Below are 21,045 nucleotides of genomic sequence, written 5' to 3'. Positions count from 1 at the left end.
TTTCTGACCTTGGATCCCCCTCTGCAGCACAAGGACAGGGTTGTCTTCATGCCCACCTCCCTGAGTTGCCAGCGTCCATGAGTTACTGCATAGAAATGGATGGGTGCTCCACTGTGGGGAGCTGCTGTGGTCATCTGAGTGCATCGTCAGCCTTTTTTAAGCATTTTCTGTCCTCTCTTATTTCTGGACTCCTGCCCAGGATGCCTTTAAATAAATCAGTAGTCGATAAGGTAGCCCAGAAATTACATCCTGCACATTCTCTTTCACAGCCTTCACAGTGGCTCAGAGTGCATTTGAAATTCTTTTTCATCTTCATAACTGTCATGAGATCTTTGTCCATTATTCATGTTGCTTTAAGTTCCTTCTCCCTTTTTCCTTGATCAGTCTTAGCAGTAGTTTGATGTGTCTTTTCAAAAAGCCGGCTTTCAGATGTGCCAGTCAGATCTGTGGTTTTCTATGCCATTAATTTTGTCTTTCATACTTCTTTCCTTCTACTTACTTTGGGTTTATTATGTTATCCTTTTTCTAACTTCTTAAATGTTCTATAATAAATACACTTAAGGCTATAAATTTCCCTCTCAGTGTATGTCTTTAGCTGTATCCCAGAGTTTTGAAATTTATCTCACTTTTTAAACCTACTTTCTTTACTGTTTTCTAAATTTTTTGCATTGTCATTAGATAATGTGGTCTATAAAATGTCAACATTCTAGCTATGCTGAAATTTGCTCTGTAGCCTGCTGTGGAGTCAGTTTTAAAAAAAATATTTCCTATGTGATAGCCAAAAAGTATATATTCTGTTTGATTGTTAAAGGTTTGTTGTTGTTGTTCAGTCACTAAGTCATGTCTGAGTCTTTGTGACCCCCATGGTTAAAGCTTATATATTTAAACTCTAGTTCTGGTGTTCACTGTATGACCTTGGGCAAGGTTCATCACCTTTAAAATGGTATGATTCTCACCTCATAGAGTTGAGGGTGCACACTAAGCATTATATAAACATTAACATTGATTATTGTTCTTTTTTAGCTACTAGTTTCAGCTTATTAATCTTGTTCAAACCTTCCATTTCCTAGCTTATTTTGAGTACCTGATATATGAGTCTCTGAGAAGTGTGTATTAAAATCTCCCATTATAAATTTGCCCGTTCTTCCCTACATTTCTGAACATTTTACCTTATGTTTTCAGGCTCTGTTGCTAGGTCCCTATAAGTTCATTATTAGAGCTTTGTAGTGGTGATTCATTTTACTAGGCTTTCCTGATAGCTCAGTTGGTAAAGAATCAGGCTGCATGCAGGAGACCTGGGTTCAATTCCTGGGCCAGGAAGATCCACTGGAGAAGGGATAGGCCACCCACTCTAGAATTCTTGGGCTTCCCTTGTGGCTCAGCTGGTAAAGAATCTGCCTGCAATATGGAAGACCTGGGTTCAATTCCTGGCTTGGGAAGATCCCCTGGAGAAGGGAAAGGCTCCCTACTCCAGTATTCTGGCCTAGAGAATTCCATCAACTGTATAGAACATGGGGTCACAAAGACTCATTTTACTAGTGTAGAGATATTCATGTTGAACTGAGTCAAATCTTATTTATTGTGATTACTGTTACCATTAGGATTGTTACATCTTAAATAAGAAGAAGTGGGATTTAAACATAGGCAATTTGCTGCCAGAGCCCAAGTTTTAGATGACGGAGGGTCTCTTGGTTGTGGTGAGTGAAGTGAGGAAGCTAGACGTGTAAATATCATAGGGTAGAGCATTGCAGGCGGCAAGAACAGCCAGTGCAAAGGCCCTGAGGAAAGTACATGCTTGTTGCTTGGAGGAGGTAAGTCCAAGAGTTCAATTATGGACATGTTACAGTTTGAGAAGTTTATTAAGCATCTGAATGATGTCTGGAGGGCAGTTGGATATACAAGTCCAGAGTTTAGGGGGAAACTTGGAAATGGAGATAAACTTTGTCATTAGTATCCATGGAACTAGATGAGACATTAGGGAGTAAGACAGAAAAGAAAAGTCCAAGGACTGAGGTTTAGGGCAGGAAAGGAGGAGGCTTTAGCAGAGGAGACTGAGAAGGAGTAGCTGAGAGAGAGGAGGAAACCCAGGAAAGGGGGCTGCGTGGAGGAGGGAAGGAACAGATATTCCAGTTCTGCAGAAAAGTTTGATTAACTGAAGCCCATGGAGTGACCACTGGGATTTGGCAACATGGGGGTCCTCATTGGCCTTGGCGTTGGTGGCCTTTCCTAGACATTAGAGTACATAGAAGGCAACCAGAGCAGTTTCATTCTGTATTGGGGAGGGAGGGGAGCCCAAGGCCCCATCTTCCAGTCTCAGCTTTGCCTCTCTTATCACCAAGGGCATCTCTCATGGTCCCTGGAGTCTGGTTTGAAAACCAGAGATGTAACCAGCCACTTTGTTTTACAGCTGATGAAGCTCAGGGCCAGAAAAACACAAGACTGGCAGAGACACATAATTAGCAGAAAGCCCAGGTAGCAATTTATTATTATTTAATGAAATTTCTCAACTAAGAGATCTATCCTAGCCTGTCTTACAGTTTTCTGTGGACAGTGGTTACTGTAACAAGTAGAAGAATCAAAATAAGAAAGTCTTCATTTTTCTATCTCTGCTGAAAGAGGAAATGATAACATGAACAAATTCTATTGATAGAAAATTCCGAAGCCTCATTATTAAATCATGATTTCCATATTGTCCTCCCACCATACCCCACTTCTCAAGGCTTCTGATCAAGTTCCATGTTTTCTGATCCTGCATTATAGGATGTAGTAGACTGCCACCTGTAATATGAGTATAATAATAATAGCAGTTGCTCACCCTTATAAGTGGCTGTTGCTGGCACTGTTCTCTGATCTCCACAACAGCCCCAGGGTTGCATTTCATTTCCATTCCTCTCTGATAGAAACCCTGGACAAGCTACATGCTTTAGTTTCTCTCTCTGTGCTTGACTTTCATCAGCTGCATGACATGCTTGCTAGACTGAAAAGCAGGATACAGGCATCAGGGCTGACACTGCTCCTGAGCCAGGCAGTGGGCTCAGCACTGAATCATCACAGGCCTGAGAGCTGCGGGGATTGCCGGAGGCTCTTTCTCCTCCGCTCTCTGGTTTGGTAAACCACAGGTTGGCTCCAGGAACTTTACTTTAGTCTCATCTTACAACTGTTTTTCCCTTAGGATCCATGCTTGAGACCGAATGAACCTTCTCAGACTCTGCCCAGAGGAGAGGAATATCAAGATAAGTTAGCGGCTGAAGAAGGAACCAGCAGCGACGAAGAGGAAAGGTACAGGAGGACAGGCAGGCTTCCGAGGGCTCCAGTGAATGAGAACTCACACTTGAAGGATTCATTCGTTCATTCTGTCCTCACATATTTGTCACTGCCCCATGCATGAAGCTTAGGGAGGGAACAGAAATGTCTTGTGTGCCTCCAGCACATCTAAGGAATTTACCTGAATTATTTAATTGTCATACCAACTCAGAGAAACCATTTTATAGATTAAGAACCTAACACTCAAAAAGGTTAATAAACTGCCCCAAATTCAGACAGACCTGGACTGGCCCAAACCTCTGCCTCCTGTTCTTCCAAGTGTTCTTTTACTAAGTGAGGGACATGAGGGAGCTTTGTCACAGAGAGGAACTCTCCCTCATTTATCACCTATATTAGCTTTTGCTGCTGTAACAAACATTCCCAAAATATCAACGATTTTAGCTCGTCAGTCAGCTATCTTTATTCTTGGCTCTGCCAAGCTATTCTGGTTTTATATGACCTTGGCTCCTGACTAAGAGTTTGATGTTATTGCTCTGCCCCAACCACGGATAGAGTTTAAGTCTGTTCAGATGCCATCCCATTCTGGGACCAAGACTGATGCATTAGCCTCTATCCAGGGCATGTTGTTGTCATGGTAAAGGGAAAAAGCTCAAAAAAGCTGATGAAAACATGCAGTGCCTCTTAAAGCCTACACTCAGGACTGCACGGTCTCATTTTTATCCACATTCCATTGGTCAAAGCAAGTCACGTGACCAAAAACTAATTCTCTGAGCAGAAGATAATATGCTCTCCACAGGTCTTAGTTTCAGCTGCTATAACAAAATACCATACAACAGAAGGTTATTCCCACAGCCCTGGATGCTGGGGATCAAGGTGCTGGCCCATTCAGTTCTTGGTGAGGACTCTTCCTGGTCTGCACATGGCCATATTCTTGTGTCCTCTCATGGAGAAGACAGAGGCAGCAGACAGTGTGGGAGGAGGTCTCTCTTGTATCTTTCTTACAAAGGCACCAATCTCATCATGAGGGCTACTCTCTCATGACCTAATTACCTCCAGTGGCCTCATTTCCAAATACCATCATATTGGTGATTGAGGTTTCAACATGTGAATTTGGGGAGACACAATTCAATCCACAGCATCAATAAGGCAGTTGGTATTTGCTGAGCAATAAAGATCTGTCACACCACCTCACAAGTTTCTGATACAGTAGGTCTGGGTATATCCCAACCCTGTGTCTTTTGAGAAAGCTTCCCAGGTGATTCTGAGGCTACCACAGTTATACTTCACTTCCCCACACTAATGAACAGCTGTGTGGGGTCCTGACAGATGACATGGAGTCCATGCTACCATCTGGTAGCTCTTCAAATAGTCCTGGTGAGAGCTTTCTTCCTGGCTTGCACATGGCCATCTTCTCATGTCCTCTCATGGAGAAGAGAGAAGCAGCAGATGATGTGGGAGGAGGTCTCTCTTTTGTCTTTTCTTATAAAGACACTAATCTCACCACGTGGGAGATTAGTTGTCATAGTCTATTTGGACTGCTTAGCAAAATCCCATAGACTGGGTGGCTTATGAACACCATAAATTTATTTCTCACAGTTATGGGGGCTATAAAGTCCAAGGTCAAGGTGATGGCAGTTTCTGTGTCTGATGAGGACTCACTTTCTGGCTTATAGAAGGCGTTTCATTCTATCTTCACAAGGTGGACGGGCAAGGGCCTCTTTTATAAAGGCATTAATCCCATTCATGAGGGTCTCACCTTCATGACTTAATCACCTTCCAAAGGCCTCATTTCTTAATACCATTAGATTGGGCAGTAGGCTTCAAAATAGGAATTTTGAGGGGACAGAAACATTTATAAGCTAGAAGTGAGGAAGCAAAGCCTACACCCCTAAATCATATCAATGGCAGTGTTAGGTACCCTATAGTCCTGTGAACTCTCTAGCTAATAATACCTGCCCAGCTCCCTCCAGATTCTGTCTTGGGATCTATGAGATGTGTAACCATAGCAGTTAAAGAGCACAGACTCTGGAGTAGGGCCTCCAGACTAAATGCAGGTGCTGTCACTTACCCCTGGAAGCTACAAATCTTATTCTGTTCAAAACTAACAAAGGGAAAGAAATAATCTTTACTGTGAAAATACTGGCAGGGATTTCAAGAAGTTTCTAAGGGGCCCAGCTTGGGTCATTTGTCCATCCCGGAGCCAGTCATTCTGGCCAAGGAGATGTCTGGCTCTGATGGACCAGGTATGTGTCAAATGCCCTTCCCATGGGCCAGTTAAGGATGAGGGCAGAGTTAGCTGCATCTGAACCTTGTGGACTAAACAGGATCACTATGGAAAGAGAAGAGGCTGCCCCAAGGAGAGGATGCTGGGCAGACCAACAGTAGGTGATCACAGCAACCTTGTCTTTTCTCCTGTGTAGCTTTGTTGGTAAGGAGGTTACTCAACTACAGAAGAAAATGAGGAGGTGTGGGGTCTGTAGGCTTCTTTCATGGGGGTTTTAGTTAGAGTGTAAGAACTGAGAAGTATAGAAAGATCTACGGTCAGAGGCTGCAGAACAGAACAGACACATTGGTTCTTTAGGGGTGAGGTTGCATATTCAGTAGTTAACCCCTTGAAGGCTGCTTGTCAGAGAACTTTTGGCATAGTGGGTTTTCCATTGGCTGTTGATTTAAGGTGGGGGTAGCAGGTCGAATGGGCTTTCCTGGTGGCTCAGCAGTAAAGAATCTGCCTGCAGTGCAGGAGACCTGGGTTCAATCCCTGGGTCAGGAAAACCCTGGAGGAGGGCATGGCAACCCACTCTAGTACTCCTGCTTAGAGAATCCCATGGACAAAGGAGCCTGGCGGGCTACATTCCATAGGGTCACACAAAGTTGGACATGACTGAAGCGATTAAACAGCAGCAGCAGCAGGTCAGAATCAACTTCAGTGGGAGCAGGGGAAGTCAGAAGAGTCTGCTATGACTTGCTTGTGAGAGATGGTAGGATAGGATCAGCTTTTTAGGATACGAGGGAATTTGACACAAGAGAATAGAGTAAGAGAGGGAAATTCTCATTAGTGGTGTTCCCAGGGATGATGATGTGGTAAATATAATAATAGTAAATATTTACTGAATGCTGGATTAACCCATTTAATTTTCATTAGGTAGATACCATTATTGAAGTACTTCATTTTAAAGATGAAGGAAACTGAAAAACAGAGAGGTTAAGTGACTTGTCTTTCTACTTATTCTGCCAGTAGATGGTAGGATCCAGATAATAGCCTCTCTGGCTCCAGAACTAATGTTTTTAACTACATCTCAACTTAGGGCTGCTGTTCTTATGCCATATGAAGTTCCACAGTTTTCCTGTTTTTCAAAGCTGTGGCAGGGTAACTGGTACTAGACTTGCCCTCTTTCTGTAGACAACTTTAAAAGTGAGCAAAATAAATAACAACTCTTTTAGGAACAGGACAGTATGCAGAGAAGGACCATGTTCTTTAGAAGAGAAACATGAACTGAATCCCATAATCACTCCACATTTTCTCCTGCCTCTGTCTGGGGACAGTGCCAACCACAGTACAGAGAAGTGGAGGTAAGTTGAGCTGAGGAAGCAGACATCAGGGCTCAGGGCTGCTAGAGCAGCTGGAATTTGTAAGGTAGGGTACCAGAAGAGAAGATACTAAGTGAGGGTATAGGGGACAGAAATCTATAAGAATTTTCCGTAGGTCCTTGCCAGGAGCTTGAGTGAGACTCATGAGGCCTAGGAATATGCTGCTGCCATGGTGCTGAGGAAAATGAAGGTACTAGAGATGGGATTCTAGGAGACATTGGATTCCAAGATCAGCCACAATGAAAAAAAGTTGAGACCTCAGAAACAACACATTAGGAGTAAGAAACACACCCTGTGATAAAGGCCACACCCTAGAACAAAGGACAATGTTGAACTATACATGCTCTAAAAAAAGACAAATCCGGGCATAAAAAGATAAGAAAGAGCCTTGAGTAATTTAACTGGCTGTCATAACAAAACTAAACACTTTTGAAAGGAATTCATAATACAGACTCCTGGTATTATTATATTAAGTATTATATTATCTACAGTATTGAGCATTTGATGAAAACATTATAAGACATGCAAGGAATCAGAACAGTATATATGACTTATAATCAAGAAAAAAATCAGCTAATAAAGCCTAAAATGACCTAGATATTGGAATTAGCAGACAAAAACTTGAAAGCAATTATATGAGCTATGTTCAGGGAAAGGATTGTTATAATGAGTGAACAAATAGGGAATTTCTGCAGAGAAATGAAAACCTTGAAGCAATGGAAATTCTAAAGCTGTAAAGTACAATATCCACAATGAAAACCTCATAGATGTACTTAACAGCAAATTAAAATCACAGAAGAAAAGTTTATTGCTCGAAGATAGATCAGTAGAAACCCTCTTATCCAAAGAATGAGGGGGGAAATTTTTTTTTTTTTTAATGAAGAGATTCTTAGTGACTTGTGGGACAATATCAAATAGTCTTCATGCATGTATTTGGAGCCCACAAGTAAAAAGGGAAAGAAAATGGACCAGGAAAAAATATTTGGAAAGAATGACCAAAAATTCCCCCAATTTGATGTGGGACGCCAATTTACATATTCAAGAAGCTCAGTGAACTCCCCACAGAATAAATCTGAAGATAACAATGCCTAGATACATCATAGAAAATCTGCTGAAAACAAAATATATCCCCCCAGATCTTACAAGCAGTCAGGTTTTAAAAAGACAAATTACATACAAGAGACAGTTGGCTTTTCATGAATACTAATGACAACTGACTTCTCATCAACCTTCTAGGCTCATTGTGATGAAAGCCAGAAAATGAAGCAATATTATTAAGGTTATAAATGGAAAAAAAAAAAAAAACCTGTAAAATCTTAATTTTAAATCCAGTGAAAATATCCTTCAAAAATGAGAATGAAATAGAACATTTTCAGGTATATAAAAGGTAAGAGGACTTTTCACCAGTTAAGCTGCAGTATGAGAAACAGCAGTGGAATTTATTAAAGCTGAAAGGAAATTACAGCAAATTTAAAGTTGGATCTACAGGAGAAAATGAAGAGCATCAGAAATGGTAAATGTATAGGTAAATATAAAAAACTACTGCTTTTCTTTCTCTTTAATTTCTTTAAAAGACATATAACTACTTAATAATTAAGCAGTATATTATGAAGTTCACATTGCATATAGTTGAATAATATATGACCACAAGCACAAAGAACGGGGATTAATGGAATTATAGTATTGTAAGGGACTCATATTTTATATGAAGAGGTACAATGTTAACTCTAAGTAGGTTGTGATAAGTTAAGGATACAAGTTGTAATCCACAGAGAAACATTAAACATTAATACAAAGACAAGCTTAAAAAATCCAACAAAAGAACTAAAATGGAATCATAAAATGTCAGGTAGGTAGATAGAAAAAGAACAGAAGAACGATAAGAAAAGGAATTGGGCAATTAGAAAAACAAATCAGATGTGGATTTAAACCCAATCATTTCAATACTGATCGTGTAAATGAAACAGAGACATCATTTAAAAGAAAGAGATTGCCAGAGAGGACCAAAATATCCTAGCACATAGGACATTTACTACGTGCTATCTGCAAGAGAGAGATTTAAGTATAAAGACACTGTTATGGGATGAATTGTGCTGCCCCATGCCCCCCTCAAATTCATATGTTAAGGCCCTAATCCCCAATATGAATGCATTCAGAGATAAAGCTTTAAATAGATGATTGATTTAAATGGGGTTATGAGGGTGGCCTTCACCCAATATTTCCTTGTAAGAAGAGATTAGTGCACTCGTAAAGCAGACAAAGGGGCAATCACATGAGGACACAGGGTGATGGAAGTTGGCTATCTACAAGCTTCAGAAGAGAAGCCTTAGAAGAAACCAAACCTGCTGACTCCATGATCATGGACTTCTAGCTTTCAGAATTATGAGAAAATTAATTTCTGCTTTTTAAGCCCTTCAGTTGGTGGTATTTTGTATGACACACCTTATATAGGCACAGATAAGTTGGAAGGTAAAGGGATAAAAATAGATATACCATGCAAATACAAAATGTAAGGAAGCCAATGTGGCTATATTCATATCAATGTAGACTTCAGAACAAGAAGTATTACCAGTGATTAAAAAGGGATGTTTCACAACAGTAAAGTGGTCAATTCTTCTGGAAGACATTACAATCCTAAATGTGTATTACCTAATAACAGGGCTTTAAATAATGAAGCAAATACTATGAGAACTAAAGGAAGAAATTTGCAATCATATCTGAGATTCTGACACCCATTTTTGAATATTTGATTGAATGACTAGACTAATATCAGTAAGGACATAGAAGATTTGAACTACACTATTAACTAACTTAATCTATTTTATATCTGTAGACAATATGCTGAAAAACTACAGAATAAATTTTTTTCAAGGCACTTAAAACATTTGTCAATATAGATAAACTAATATTCTTCATGAATGCAAAATCCTCAATAAAATGTTTGAAAATATGAAGCAGTATATAAAAAGAATAATACATCATGACCAAGTAGAGTTTATCCCAGGAATGTGTGGTTGATTGAACATTTGAATGGCAATCATGTAATTCATCATATTAAAAAATAAAGGGAAAAATAAATAATCATATCAGTAGATGCACAAAAGCATTAGACAGAAGTTAACATCCTTTGATGATAAAAACTCTTCAATCCATGAATAGAATTTCTTCAGCCTGAAAAAGATCATGTATGATAAACATGCTTAATGGTAAAATATTGGACACGTTCCTCCAAAAACTCAGAATAAAGCAAAAATTCTGCTGTCACTACCTATCATTGTCCTGAAGGTACTAGTCAGCCCTGTAAAGCAAGAAAAAGAGCTACAAATTAGAAAGGAAGAGTAAAAATGTCTTTATTTACAGACAGAATGATCATAATTGAATACTCAGTGTTGTTAAGAACATAATTTACTCTGAATTGAGCTATAGATTCAGTTCAATCCCGTGTAAAATCCCAATAGCCCTGTTTATAGGAATAAACTGCTCTGAACACAGTTATATTTAGCATAGCTTCCAGAAGTTTTAAGATAACCTAAGAGAAGATGCAAAGAAAGAAACCTTTCACTTTATTAAGTACTTGACTAATTTTTTATTTGTATTAATATACAATTAATACAATGTGCCAGACATAGAGTTAAGCATTTTTTAAGATATTTACTCTATTAATCTTTATAACAATCCATGTGAAAGGTACTACTATTAACCCCATGTTTTGGAAGAGGAAACAGTTTAAAGAGCTCAGACAAAGTAACATAACCATTTACCAGTAGTAGAGCTAGAATTTGAATCTGGGCAATCTGGCTCTAGTGTCCATGGTCTTAACAACTTTGCTACACTGCTCTTAACATCCTGACCTTCCTTTCAGGGGTCCCCTCTGTCTATGTTGCTAGGCCTTTTCGCCTCTGCCAAGTCAGAGTCCTTCTTATCATGGTCTTTCTTCACAGTCCAGGGCCCTAACTCCCTAACCTGTGGTCTTCTGGCCTGATGTGTTTGCCAGAGGAAGCAAAATGTCATTGACCTCCCAGCAGTCTCTGCAGAGATGCCCACAGTGCGGCATCCTTTTACACTGTTAAACAGGATAAATACTTAACTTTACAATCAGCCCATCACATTTGAATTTCTCAGCTGGTTTAAAAGCTCAGAACTGAGTATAGAAAAGTCTCCTCCAAAAATATTTGTCAGCATCTCTTCTAGAATGCAGAAACTACTGCAGCTTTAAACCAGCATTGTCTTGTCTCTGCTACATACACAGAAAGGCTATTTATAATCCTCCTGTGTGTACTTGGGAAAAGCCAGTTAAAGCTATGTGTGCTTTGAAAAGTGTAAAGTACTGTATTCAAGTAGAACATCATTTTTTGTTATTTTTTTCCACATTCATGAAAAGTTGTGAAATTAGACTACAGAGACCTCTTCTTTTGAAGCTTCCAGGGACGCCATATAAGTAACTCTAAGCTCTCAGTCATTCTGATAATTTATCATTTATTAAGTACCCACTGAAACAGATACCCAGTGATTTCAGCTGAATATTGACAGTCTCCCAAGTACAACAGCACTTAGAATTGTATGTCAAATAGCTTTTTCAAATCTAGGAGAGATGTCTCTCATTCCATTAGTGCCATCAGAGCTCCCTCCTCCCAGCCCAAGTGGCTGGGATGTTAGCAGGGTGACCATGTCATTTCCAAGCTGGCATCTTTTGTGATTTTGACCTCCATATCTTCAAAGGATCGAAGCACCCATCAAGGAGGGAGGTGACCTGCAGCCTCCATTGGGCTCTTTGCCAAAGGAGAAGGCACCAGAAATCCAGCGTCTGCAGGAGGAGTGGCAGAGCCAGAAGGCCAGATTGCAAGCCCAGGTAGAAGGATGGCCTTGGTGGGGATGCACCCTCATGCTGAGTGAGACCCTGCCTCTCCCTTATTCTTGCAGACAACCTTGGAAATGCATGAGGGGCTCAATTCTTGTCCAAGCCGGGGAGGGCAGTCCAGGTCCAGGGCAAGGTGGGCTTTCTGGTTCTGTTCATTTATTCATTTAACACCTGCTATGAGCCAGGAACTCTTCTAGGTGCTTGTATATTACCAGTGAGCAAACCAGACAAAAGTCCTGCATTACAGGGCTTGTATTTTAGCAGAGGAGGTGGACACTGACAATAAACACTAGACATAAAAAATAAGCACTTACAATATTAGAAAATGTTAAGGGCTTTAGCAAAACGAAAAAACTGAGCAGGATAAAGAAGATTGAGTGGCTGTCTGGTGATGAGGGGTGGGTATAATACCAAATAGGATTGTCAGGGAAAGCTTCTATAAGAAAGGGAGATTTGGGCACGTGGGGCACGCAAGGGAGGCTGCTGTACAGATCTCTGGAGTGTTTTCTGGTCCCCTCTTGATTTCTCTTGGATGGCAAACATCCCAGCCCTTCTTCTCCATCCCTGGTATCCATGGCTCTAGCTGAGGAGCCCCTAGGAGGGCCAGCTGTCCCCGGGTCCTTCAAGCTTGCCGCTTCTACCCGCCTCAGCATTCTCATGGGTAGGGGAGGCTCACGTGGGCTGTGGAGACGTTCAGAAAGCTTTGATGTTTAAAGAAAATCCCAGGCAGGGTGAGGGTCCCAGACTGAGGTTGGATGCCCTGGTGGGCAGGTCTCACAGATGCAGCAGGCCCTGGAGCAGTGTGCCACAAACTACAGGGAGGACCTGCGGGAGCTCAAGCAGCTTTCAGACCACGAGCGGGAGCAGCTGCGGCATGAGCTTCAGGAGACCATCCAGCAGAATCAGGCAGCGAAAGCCCAGCTTGAGGCTGCCCACAAGCGAGCTCTCTGCATGCTTGAGAAGGCTAAAAACCAGGAAGTCAAGGTAAAGGTGTTAACGATGATGTCCACTACCTACTACTGAGCTCTTGCTGTGCGAGCACCTGCTCAGCATTTTGGGAGGAGCCTGTCGTACAATATCTCCAGTCCCCATATTCATCTTACAAGGTCATTATTATCACATTCCCTTTTTCTGGATGAGGAAAGAGGCTCAGAGAGGTTTGGCAACTTGCTTAGGATCACACAGCTAGTAAGAGGCAAGACAAGGATTCAGACAGACTCAGGTCTGTTGAACTTCTGGTCATCTGCACATGACTTTTATATCATAAGACCAACTTCTCTTTCATGACTTGGGCAACATCCTGCAAAACAAATACTAAGAGCCCCCAAAGGGAAAAATAGATACCAGACTCAAAGTACTTGAATTCAAATGTCATCAAACATCTCAGCAGCAATAGGGAAGCTAGAAGATAATGATGCAATTCTGAGAAATTCAATTAAAACCATGAATAAGGGTGATAACTGAATAAAAATATTAGACACATGAAATATTAGGAAAATTACCTCCTATTATCAGTTTATGCCTCTTAGTTCTTCAGTACCTACTTGTGATAATGATCTGTATTTAAGCATTTCTGCTCCTTTACAGAGCACAGTGTTAAGCTTTGTCAGTAGAGGGTGCTGGAGGCACCTTGCAGGAGGAAGGAGGCTTCCCTCCCTGGTTCTGGCAGGTGCATGTCTGCTGTTTCTGGCTTCCACTGCACACCTGAAAAGTGTCCTGGGTGTGTGGGGACGTTGATGATACTCTGCCCCAGTGACCTCACAATAATCTCACAGCCCTGGCCCAGACCCAGTGACTACCTTCCTGTGGCCTTGTGATGTGGACACCACAGACTCCATCCTCACACTTGCTGACCCTGCCTCTCTCTGAGTTCCTGTCCATTGCCTGCTGTCACCTGTACCTCAGAGGTTTGTTTCTTGCAACCCTCACAAAGCAAACACTGTCTGCTCCGGCAGCCCTCACACCTGCCCTGGTGCCCCCATTCCCTTTGGGCACCTGCCCACCTTGGTTCACGTGCACAGGTGGAGGGTTGCTCCTGCTTGACTCTGGCCTGGGCAATCCGGCCATCTCCATCAGTGAACTACCATCAACCTTCTCCAACAAGGTCTGGATCCCAGGCTGGGGAAGGGCTCCCCATTCCAAGCTTTCTCTTTCTTGGATGGTCTCACTCAGCCTCAGAACACCCTTCAGAGTTCTTTTTGCATCTTCCATACACTTTTCCTCAGGAAGTTCCTTGAGGAATATCCCACCAAAACAAAGGAACATACCAAAAAAGAGGGAATTAAAGAGATCTAGCATACAGGGAATCTGGCACAGGAGAAAGGTTTCAGGAGCCCAGCTGTGCCACTAACAGAACCTAGACTGGAGTCTAGACTGGAGCATGAGGACGGAGGGCTCCAGAAGAGATGCCTCCATGGAAAAATAGGCTTGATGGCTTCTCTGATCAATTTGGCCATGTGAAAAATACTGTAGTGAACGTATTTTACAAAGCTTTTAGAGGTTGTAGGAAGACTTGGCCAAAAATCCAAAAAATAATAATAATAAAATACAGTAGTTATTAATGCAAGGAAAAACAAAGCTTTGTATAAGGTAGACTTTTTATTTATTTCTTTATTTTGGGCTGTGCTGGGTCTTGTTTGGTGCACGTGGGCCTTCTCTGGTTGCAGTGGGGGCTGCTCTCTAGTTGCGGTGCACAGACTTCTCATTGCGGTGGCTTCTCTTGTGGCCAAGCACAGGCTCTAGAGCACACAGGCTTCAGTAGCTGTGGTACACGTGATTAGTTGCCCGGAGGCATGTGGAATCATCCCGGACCAGGGACTGAGCCCACATCCCCTGCATTGGCAGGTGGATTCCCAACTACTGGACCACCAGGAAATCCAGGATAGATTTTAATAATTATAATTTATTTAGCTCAGCAGTAAATGGCATTTACTCACAAGAAGGAAACATTGAATATATTTCACTGTATTTAAAAAAGAAATATAACAATATTTGAGGAATGGAAGAGAAAGAATATATGAGACCAAAATCCTCATCTACCATAATAGAAAGACAATTTGTAATTTCTAAAATAATCAAGTTAAAGCAGAATGGAGATACTGTCTTGTTATTGGTGGTAAATATCAGAAGAAAGAACTAAAAGAGTTCCAATGGCTACCTCCAATAGACAGGATGCAGAGAGAAGAAGAAAGAGGGCTGGGAGGTGCTAGTTTTCATTTTTAAAAGCGGTATTTGGCTCTTTATACTGTGTTCATGCATTGCCCAGATAAAAATATAAAAGAAGCTTTTAGAAAAATGAGAGAGAAAAGAATGAGATAATGCATATGGACTGCTTGACACTTAGTAGGTGTCAGAATTTGTGAATTCCTTTTCTTCTTTTATTCTCTTAAATCTTTCTCCAGCTTTGCTTTCAATCTGCAAGAGCTAAGGCTACTAAATTCCCCACATTATTCACTGCTGGGTCATGCTGGGTCATGCTGGCCTTTGTGTTGGCTTGAGCTTTACCCCTCCAGGCCAAAGGCCTCAATCCCTTGCAGGAGGCAGAGGAAGCATAGAGGCCTGTGGTGGGAGAGGGGGGAGTGTGCTCTGTCCATTGGGATGACCCACGGTTCTAAGCCCCAGTCCCTAGCAGCCATGGAACCAGATTCATGGAGTCTTCATTACTGGCTCCAGTCTACTTGGGGTGGTTCCAGAATGAGACCAAAGTGTTTGAAATTCTCACTGGAGATGGTAGACATATGATCATTCCTAATATAGGATAGTCATTGAGAGTGAGATGCCTGGGTTCAAATTCTGGGTCTGCCACCCACAAGGAAAGGGAGCTTAGGCTTCCTTGTGCTTCATTGTTCCCTATTCATAAAGTGAGGCTAGTCACGTGTACCGTACAGAACCATTGAGAACACCAAAAGAGAACTCACCAGAAGTGCTTAAAGCAATACATGACTAACAGCAACCCCATAGACTGTAGCCCCCCAGGCTCCTCTGTCCATGGGATTCTCCAGGCAAGAATACTGGAATGGGTGCCATTCCCTTCTCCAGGGGATCTTCCTGACACAGGGATTGAACCTGGGAATCCTGCATTGCAGGCAGATTCTTTACTGTCTGAACCACCAGAGAAGCCCCAGGGCAAACAAAAAGTTGGAGCAATTTGCCAGGGATGAATGTCTGGCTTGATATAAAATCTGGCCAGTAAACCTTGCATGATCCTCACTGCCAAGGACTTCTGAGCCAGAAGGCAGGCAAGGCTGACCTAAAAAGAGATGGGCTCCATTTTTTGCAAACCTTTGCTTCAATCTCTCCATTCACATTTCCTTGGGATTAAAATGTCACCAGTTGGAGTGCTCTGAGCCTTGCAGCAAGTACAAGAAGGGGAAAGTATCAGAGAGTTTGAAAAGTACAAGACTTTTCTGTCTAGATAAACTCACCAGGGGACGACTGAGTTTCCCATGATAGGAATAAGACTGTTTCTCCCCATTCGCTGGGGAGCAGCAAAGCAAAGACGCTGCTGCCTTCTAGTAGCTGCCACGTCTGCTCTTTCCTGATGGGAGCCCCGTGCATTTGATGCAGTCCCATTTCTCACTGTTTCTGGAGGTTGCTTGACGGAGCAGGAAGGGCTTGGGCCCTGGATACCATGACCCATGGGTTACAATCCCGCACCCACCATTACTGGTTTTCAGTTAGGGCACTTTACTTTTCTGAGCTTGTTTCCTCCTAATCCTGTATCTTTTCTGTGTGACCTTGGGAAAGCTAATTCATCTCTCTCAGCCTCAGTTTCCTCACCTGAAAAGTGGGATGTGTTAACTGGAACTCTTTGTTGCAAAAGTAATAGAAACTATTAGTTTTTTGTTGCTGCTGTAGCAAAATTACCACAAACTTGGTGGCTGAGCACAACACAGATTTATTATCTGACAGTGCTGGAAGTCAGAAGTCCTAAAATCAAGGTGCTGACAGGGCTGTGTCCCTTCTAAAGGCCCTAGAGAAGAACCTGTTTTCTTGCTTTTCCTAGTTAGTGTCTGTCTCTTTCCCCCACCTCCTAACACCAAATCCCCAGTGATTGTTCCAGTTTTGAACAGCTGTCCACTCTGGTCCAGTCAGCTGTGAACCAGCTAGTTTCACACAGCACAAAATGGCTGCTGTGGCCAGGTCCTTACTGTCATTCCAGATGAGTAGGGGAACAGTCACTGTAGCCTGATAAGCCCTCCATTGGGGAGTAGCAAGTGCTCATGGATGCCCCCGACAACGAGGAAGAATTAGGCAAAGGGGACAGGTCTCGCCCTCTGTGCACTTTCATGCCTCCGTCCTCCCACTTGTGCCCACAGGCCACAGAAGAACGCCTGAAGAAGGAATCCAGCCACAGCCTCCAGATCCAGCACCAGGCGCACCGGCTGGAGATGCAGGCCTTGGAGGAAAAGGCCCGGCAAGAGCTCCAAGGGGAGTTGGAGAGGATGCAGGCTCAGCAGGCACTGCTGTTAGGTATGCATCAGCGGTGCACCCATCAGGGGTTGGGGCAGCAGGGTGGGGGGTGGTAAGGACCAGGGTGACTCTCCTGGCTCTGCCACCAACCAGCTGCGAGATGTGCATCAGGTCACACACAGCCTTGTTTTCCTTTTCTATGAAGTTAAGTTGCACTTGTCTGTCCATCATAGAAGTGTTGTATGGATTTGATGAGATATTAAATATAAAATGCTTAGCATATAAATGAGCCCACTAACTCATATAAATGAGTTAGTGCAGATAATATTATCATCATTATCTTCGTCATCATTACTGAGCATTAGCCAGATCTCAGCCTTTGTGAGAGTTTCATGCTGCTGCTGCTAAGTCACTTCAGTCATGTCCGACTCTGTGCGACCCATAGATGGCAGCCCAGCAGGCTCCCCTGTCCCTGGGATTCTCCAGGGAAGAACACTGGAGTGGGTTGCCATTTCCTCCAATGCATCAAAGTGAAAAGTGAAAGTGAAGTCGCCCAGTCGTGTCTTAGCGACCCCATGGACTGCAGCCTACCAGGCTCCTCCATCCATGGGATTTTCCAGGCAAGAGTGCTGGAGTGGGGTGCTATGAGATGGCCTCAAACTCTCATTTCTAAAGATTTCTGTAAAGCTGGGGACTTAAGCCCCCAGGATTCTGGGTGTGCCTCTGCTTTTTTCCCTGCCTTCACATTCTCAGCAGGAAGCTCAGTTCCTCTTCAGTTTTCACAGCAAAAACTTGTCACACAAAGCATTCTGGAAGTTTCCAGAGGCAATAAAGATCTCCAGAGTCAAACTGCATGGGCTTGAAGCCTGACTGTTCAGTGTGCGCTAGCTGTGTGACCTCAGGCAAGTTGCTTAAGTGCTCTGTGACTCAGTTGCTTGTCTGTAAAATGGGAATAATAGTATCGCCTTCATTGGGCTATTACAATTACATGAGTATATACATGGGAAGTGCTTAGAATAGCGCCTGGTAAATGCTGTATAAATGTTCACTGTCATTACTGCTGAATATTCCACCTTTGCATGGCTGACTGTAAGGGGCTCTGTCTGTTTTTGTAGATCATCTCTATCCCTCACTTTCTCCTTTACTCTCATCTTCTTTCTCACTCTTAAGAGCAAGACAAATGTTCTCCTTATTTCATGTCTAGCATTAAAGACCATATAGACCTTTTAAAAAATTTCTTCAAACCCTGACAGCGCTCTCCTTAAGAGAGTTTTAGGAAGAGTATTTTCTTTACCTCCATAAGTGAATAAGATCTACTTGCTGCTTGATTTCATTAGACAATATGACATGCTCACTGCATGTCAGCACATCAGCCTGTCATGTTTCCAGATGAAGGAGAGAAAGAGTCCCACAGATTTCCCAGTTAGCAGCTACCCTGGAATGGAGGTGGCCACGTGGGAAATGCCAAAGTTTCTGTCTTCTTCATCTTAAGAAGACACATTATACAAGATAAAACCCAGGTTGTACCACACTTCTCAGGAACCAGACGCCCCAGACTGAGATCAGGCTGGACAACCCTGATGAGTCCACAGCAATCATCTTTGCTGCCCCGTCCCTGGCCTCTCTGACCCCACAGCAGCCTGGTCCTTACCTGGATGAAAGATTCTAGAGAGACCCTGGGGACAGACTGGCATGCTCAGCACAAGTCCCAGGAAGAAAGGGCTTTGTGGACTCTGTAATGATGATAGCAAATCGTGGGCTTTGTGGGTGGCACTGGGTGGGGGGAGCACAGACCACCACCAGGTGATACTAGGACTTCCTGGTCCAAGTTACTCCCCTTCCATCATCCATGTGAGACACACCTGACATGCAGTATAGGTCACTGTGTGAGGAGCGGGAAGGGTGAGTGTCCACCGGGCTGCCTGACGCACTGCGGTGGGTACCTAGATGTGCTGGTTGAATAGGTGGATTGGCAGGTGGAGGGATGGGGGTGTAGATGGGTAAATGAATGGATGGTGAAGAAATATGAGAAAAGAGGGGCAGGTAATGAATGAACCCTCTGTAGTTCATGCTTTGCTAAAGGGTTTTATTACACATATTTTTATGATGAAGGATTTCAAAAATTGGGTTGTGTTTAAGCTGTAGAAATCACTATTAAAATCCTAGAGGAGAAGGAAGATGATGAAATAAAATTTTTCAACAGAATAGCATCAGAATAATTAAACTTTTATATGTGTTTAAATACTGTCCTTTCAGGGAAGCATAGTAAACTTGTGGGAAATCTTTTACAACTGGGACACTTTCATAATATCATTAATTTTCACTCTAAACATCTTTTATTTATTTTACAAATATATGTTGAGCACTTGCTCTATACTGAGTCCTGTACTATGTATCTTATGGTGTCTGGGATTATTGGAACAATGTTTCAAAAGTAATTTGCAATAACTAAAATATAAAGTCTCAAAAGTCCATAATGGAAAATAAAGTATCAAATTTACTAGCACTTGAAAATCATATTCTCTTTAAAAATTAATAACTCACTGAATACGGTCTACTCCATCAGAAAATGTTCTTTTTGAAATGATTATTTTATTTGCCTTTTGATCATGCTGGGAAGTGTCACACTATCAGAAATCACCCACAATCCTCAGAGGAGAAATTGTACTTCCTGGTTGTACTGGTCCCTGAGTTAAGGAGGGCATGTACGTTTCTCCTGGATGATTCTGGTTTTCATAATGACTCTGTTGGGATGATATGCCATCCCCTCCCTGCTGTCCACAATCCAGCTAGGAACTTACATCCATGAGAAGGAGAACCTGTGATTGTTTGTCTCCTTGAGAATTAGCATAAATATATGTCAACATTTCCAATTTGAGACCTGTACTTCAAGAAGAGGCCACTGGGTCATATGCTAATTCCCTGTTCTTAATTTTCTGTCTTGGTGCTGAGGCCAAGTGTTGCCTCAGGGTTCAGCTCTGGATTCAGGCTGTCCCACCCCCGATCCTAACCAACTAGCAATGGTTAAGCAGGTGATTCTGAGGGAAGAAGAACCACGGAAAGTGTTGATTTCTGACACTATGACTTATTAGCAGTATAGCTCTGGGCTGCTCAGCCTTTCTGAGGTTCTGTTCCTTCATCATAAAGTGGGAGGGATAATACTGGATAGGATGGTTGTAGGGTTTCACTGAAAACACTTTTTAAGGGCTTAACACATTTAGTACTCTATAAATGGTATTACTGTTGCTGTTCTCTTGAAACAGGTAAGTTTGGGGAACGTGAACCAACACCTACAGCTGCTCCCCACCCTAACCCACCCCAGACTTTGGCCTCAGCATGCCCCTGACCTTCCACTGCTCTTCCTTTTGCAGAGTCCCTGAGACAGGAGCTGGCAGAGCAGCGGGCTGCCTGCTCTGAGCACCAGAAGGACCTGGAGGTGCTGCAGACTGAGCTGAGGGCCCTGGACAGCATGGGCAGACGCCAGGCCATCACCCAGTGTCCAGGGGACAGCGAGGACCATGCTGGGACTTCAGAGGTCAGCACCCCTGCCCTGCCCACACCCTTCTTGGAGCAGCATCAGGGAGAGGTTCCAAGTGCTCTTTCACCCCCTCTCCTTCCACAGGCCTGGGGGATACTTCATGAGCCTGCAGGTTCCCATCTCTGGAAAGCAAAAACAAGTTTTAAGTACAGCCTGTTATTTTAAATTCAGATGAAATAGCATCTCAGGGTGTTGGTGACAGACAGGCGCTACAGACAGCCCATCTGGATCACTCCATTGACCTGCACAAAATTTCTCAGAACACCTCACCAAACAGACTCCTGCCTAGATGTCCCTTGTTCCCATGAATGGGGGATGTCTTTCTGTCACTAAAGCTCTGAACTTTCTGGTCAGACTTGGCTCATCATTTTCCTTCTTGCCCATC

The 21,045-nt window shown here is 42.8% G+C and overlaps 1 protein-coding gene across 3 annotated transcripts in view; it reads left to right on the top strand.

Moving 5' to 3' along the window:
* FAM184B (family with sequence similarity 184 member B) overlaps positions 1 to 21,045 on the top strand; it is a 120,540-nt gene that overhangs the window by 87,182 nt on the left and 12,313 nt on the right. For 2 of the 3 annotated variants that reach the window (XM_061419753.1, XM_061419755.1), the window contains exons 8-12: positions 3,173 to 3,279; positions 11,572 to 11,701; positions 12,482 to 12,694; positions 17,029 to 17,182; positions 20,494 to 20,657. In XM_061419753.1, coding sequence (XP_061275737.1) covers positions 3,173 to 3,279; positions 11,572 to 11,701; positions 12,482 to 12,694; positions 17,029 to 17,182; positions 20,494 to 20,657 — 768 coding nt within the window. The remainder of the gene's footprint in view (positions 1 to 3,172; positions 3,280 to 11,571; positions 11,702 to 12,481; positions 12,695 to 17,028; positions 17,183 to 20,493; positions 20,658 to 21,045) is intronic. The other variant, XM_061419754.1, reaches the window with a different exon arrangement.

Source organism: Bos javanicus, chromosome 6 (genome assembly GCF_032452875.1).
Source record: "Bos javanicus breed banteng chromosome 6, ARS-OSU_banteng_1.0, whole genome shotgun sequence".
NCBI classification, from domain to species: Eukaryota; Metazoa; Chordata; class Mammalia; order Artiodactyla; family Bovidae; genus Bos; species Bos javanicus.
This window is presented reverse-complemented; position numbering and strand designations above follow the sequence as displayed.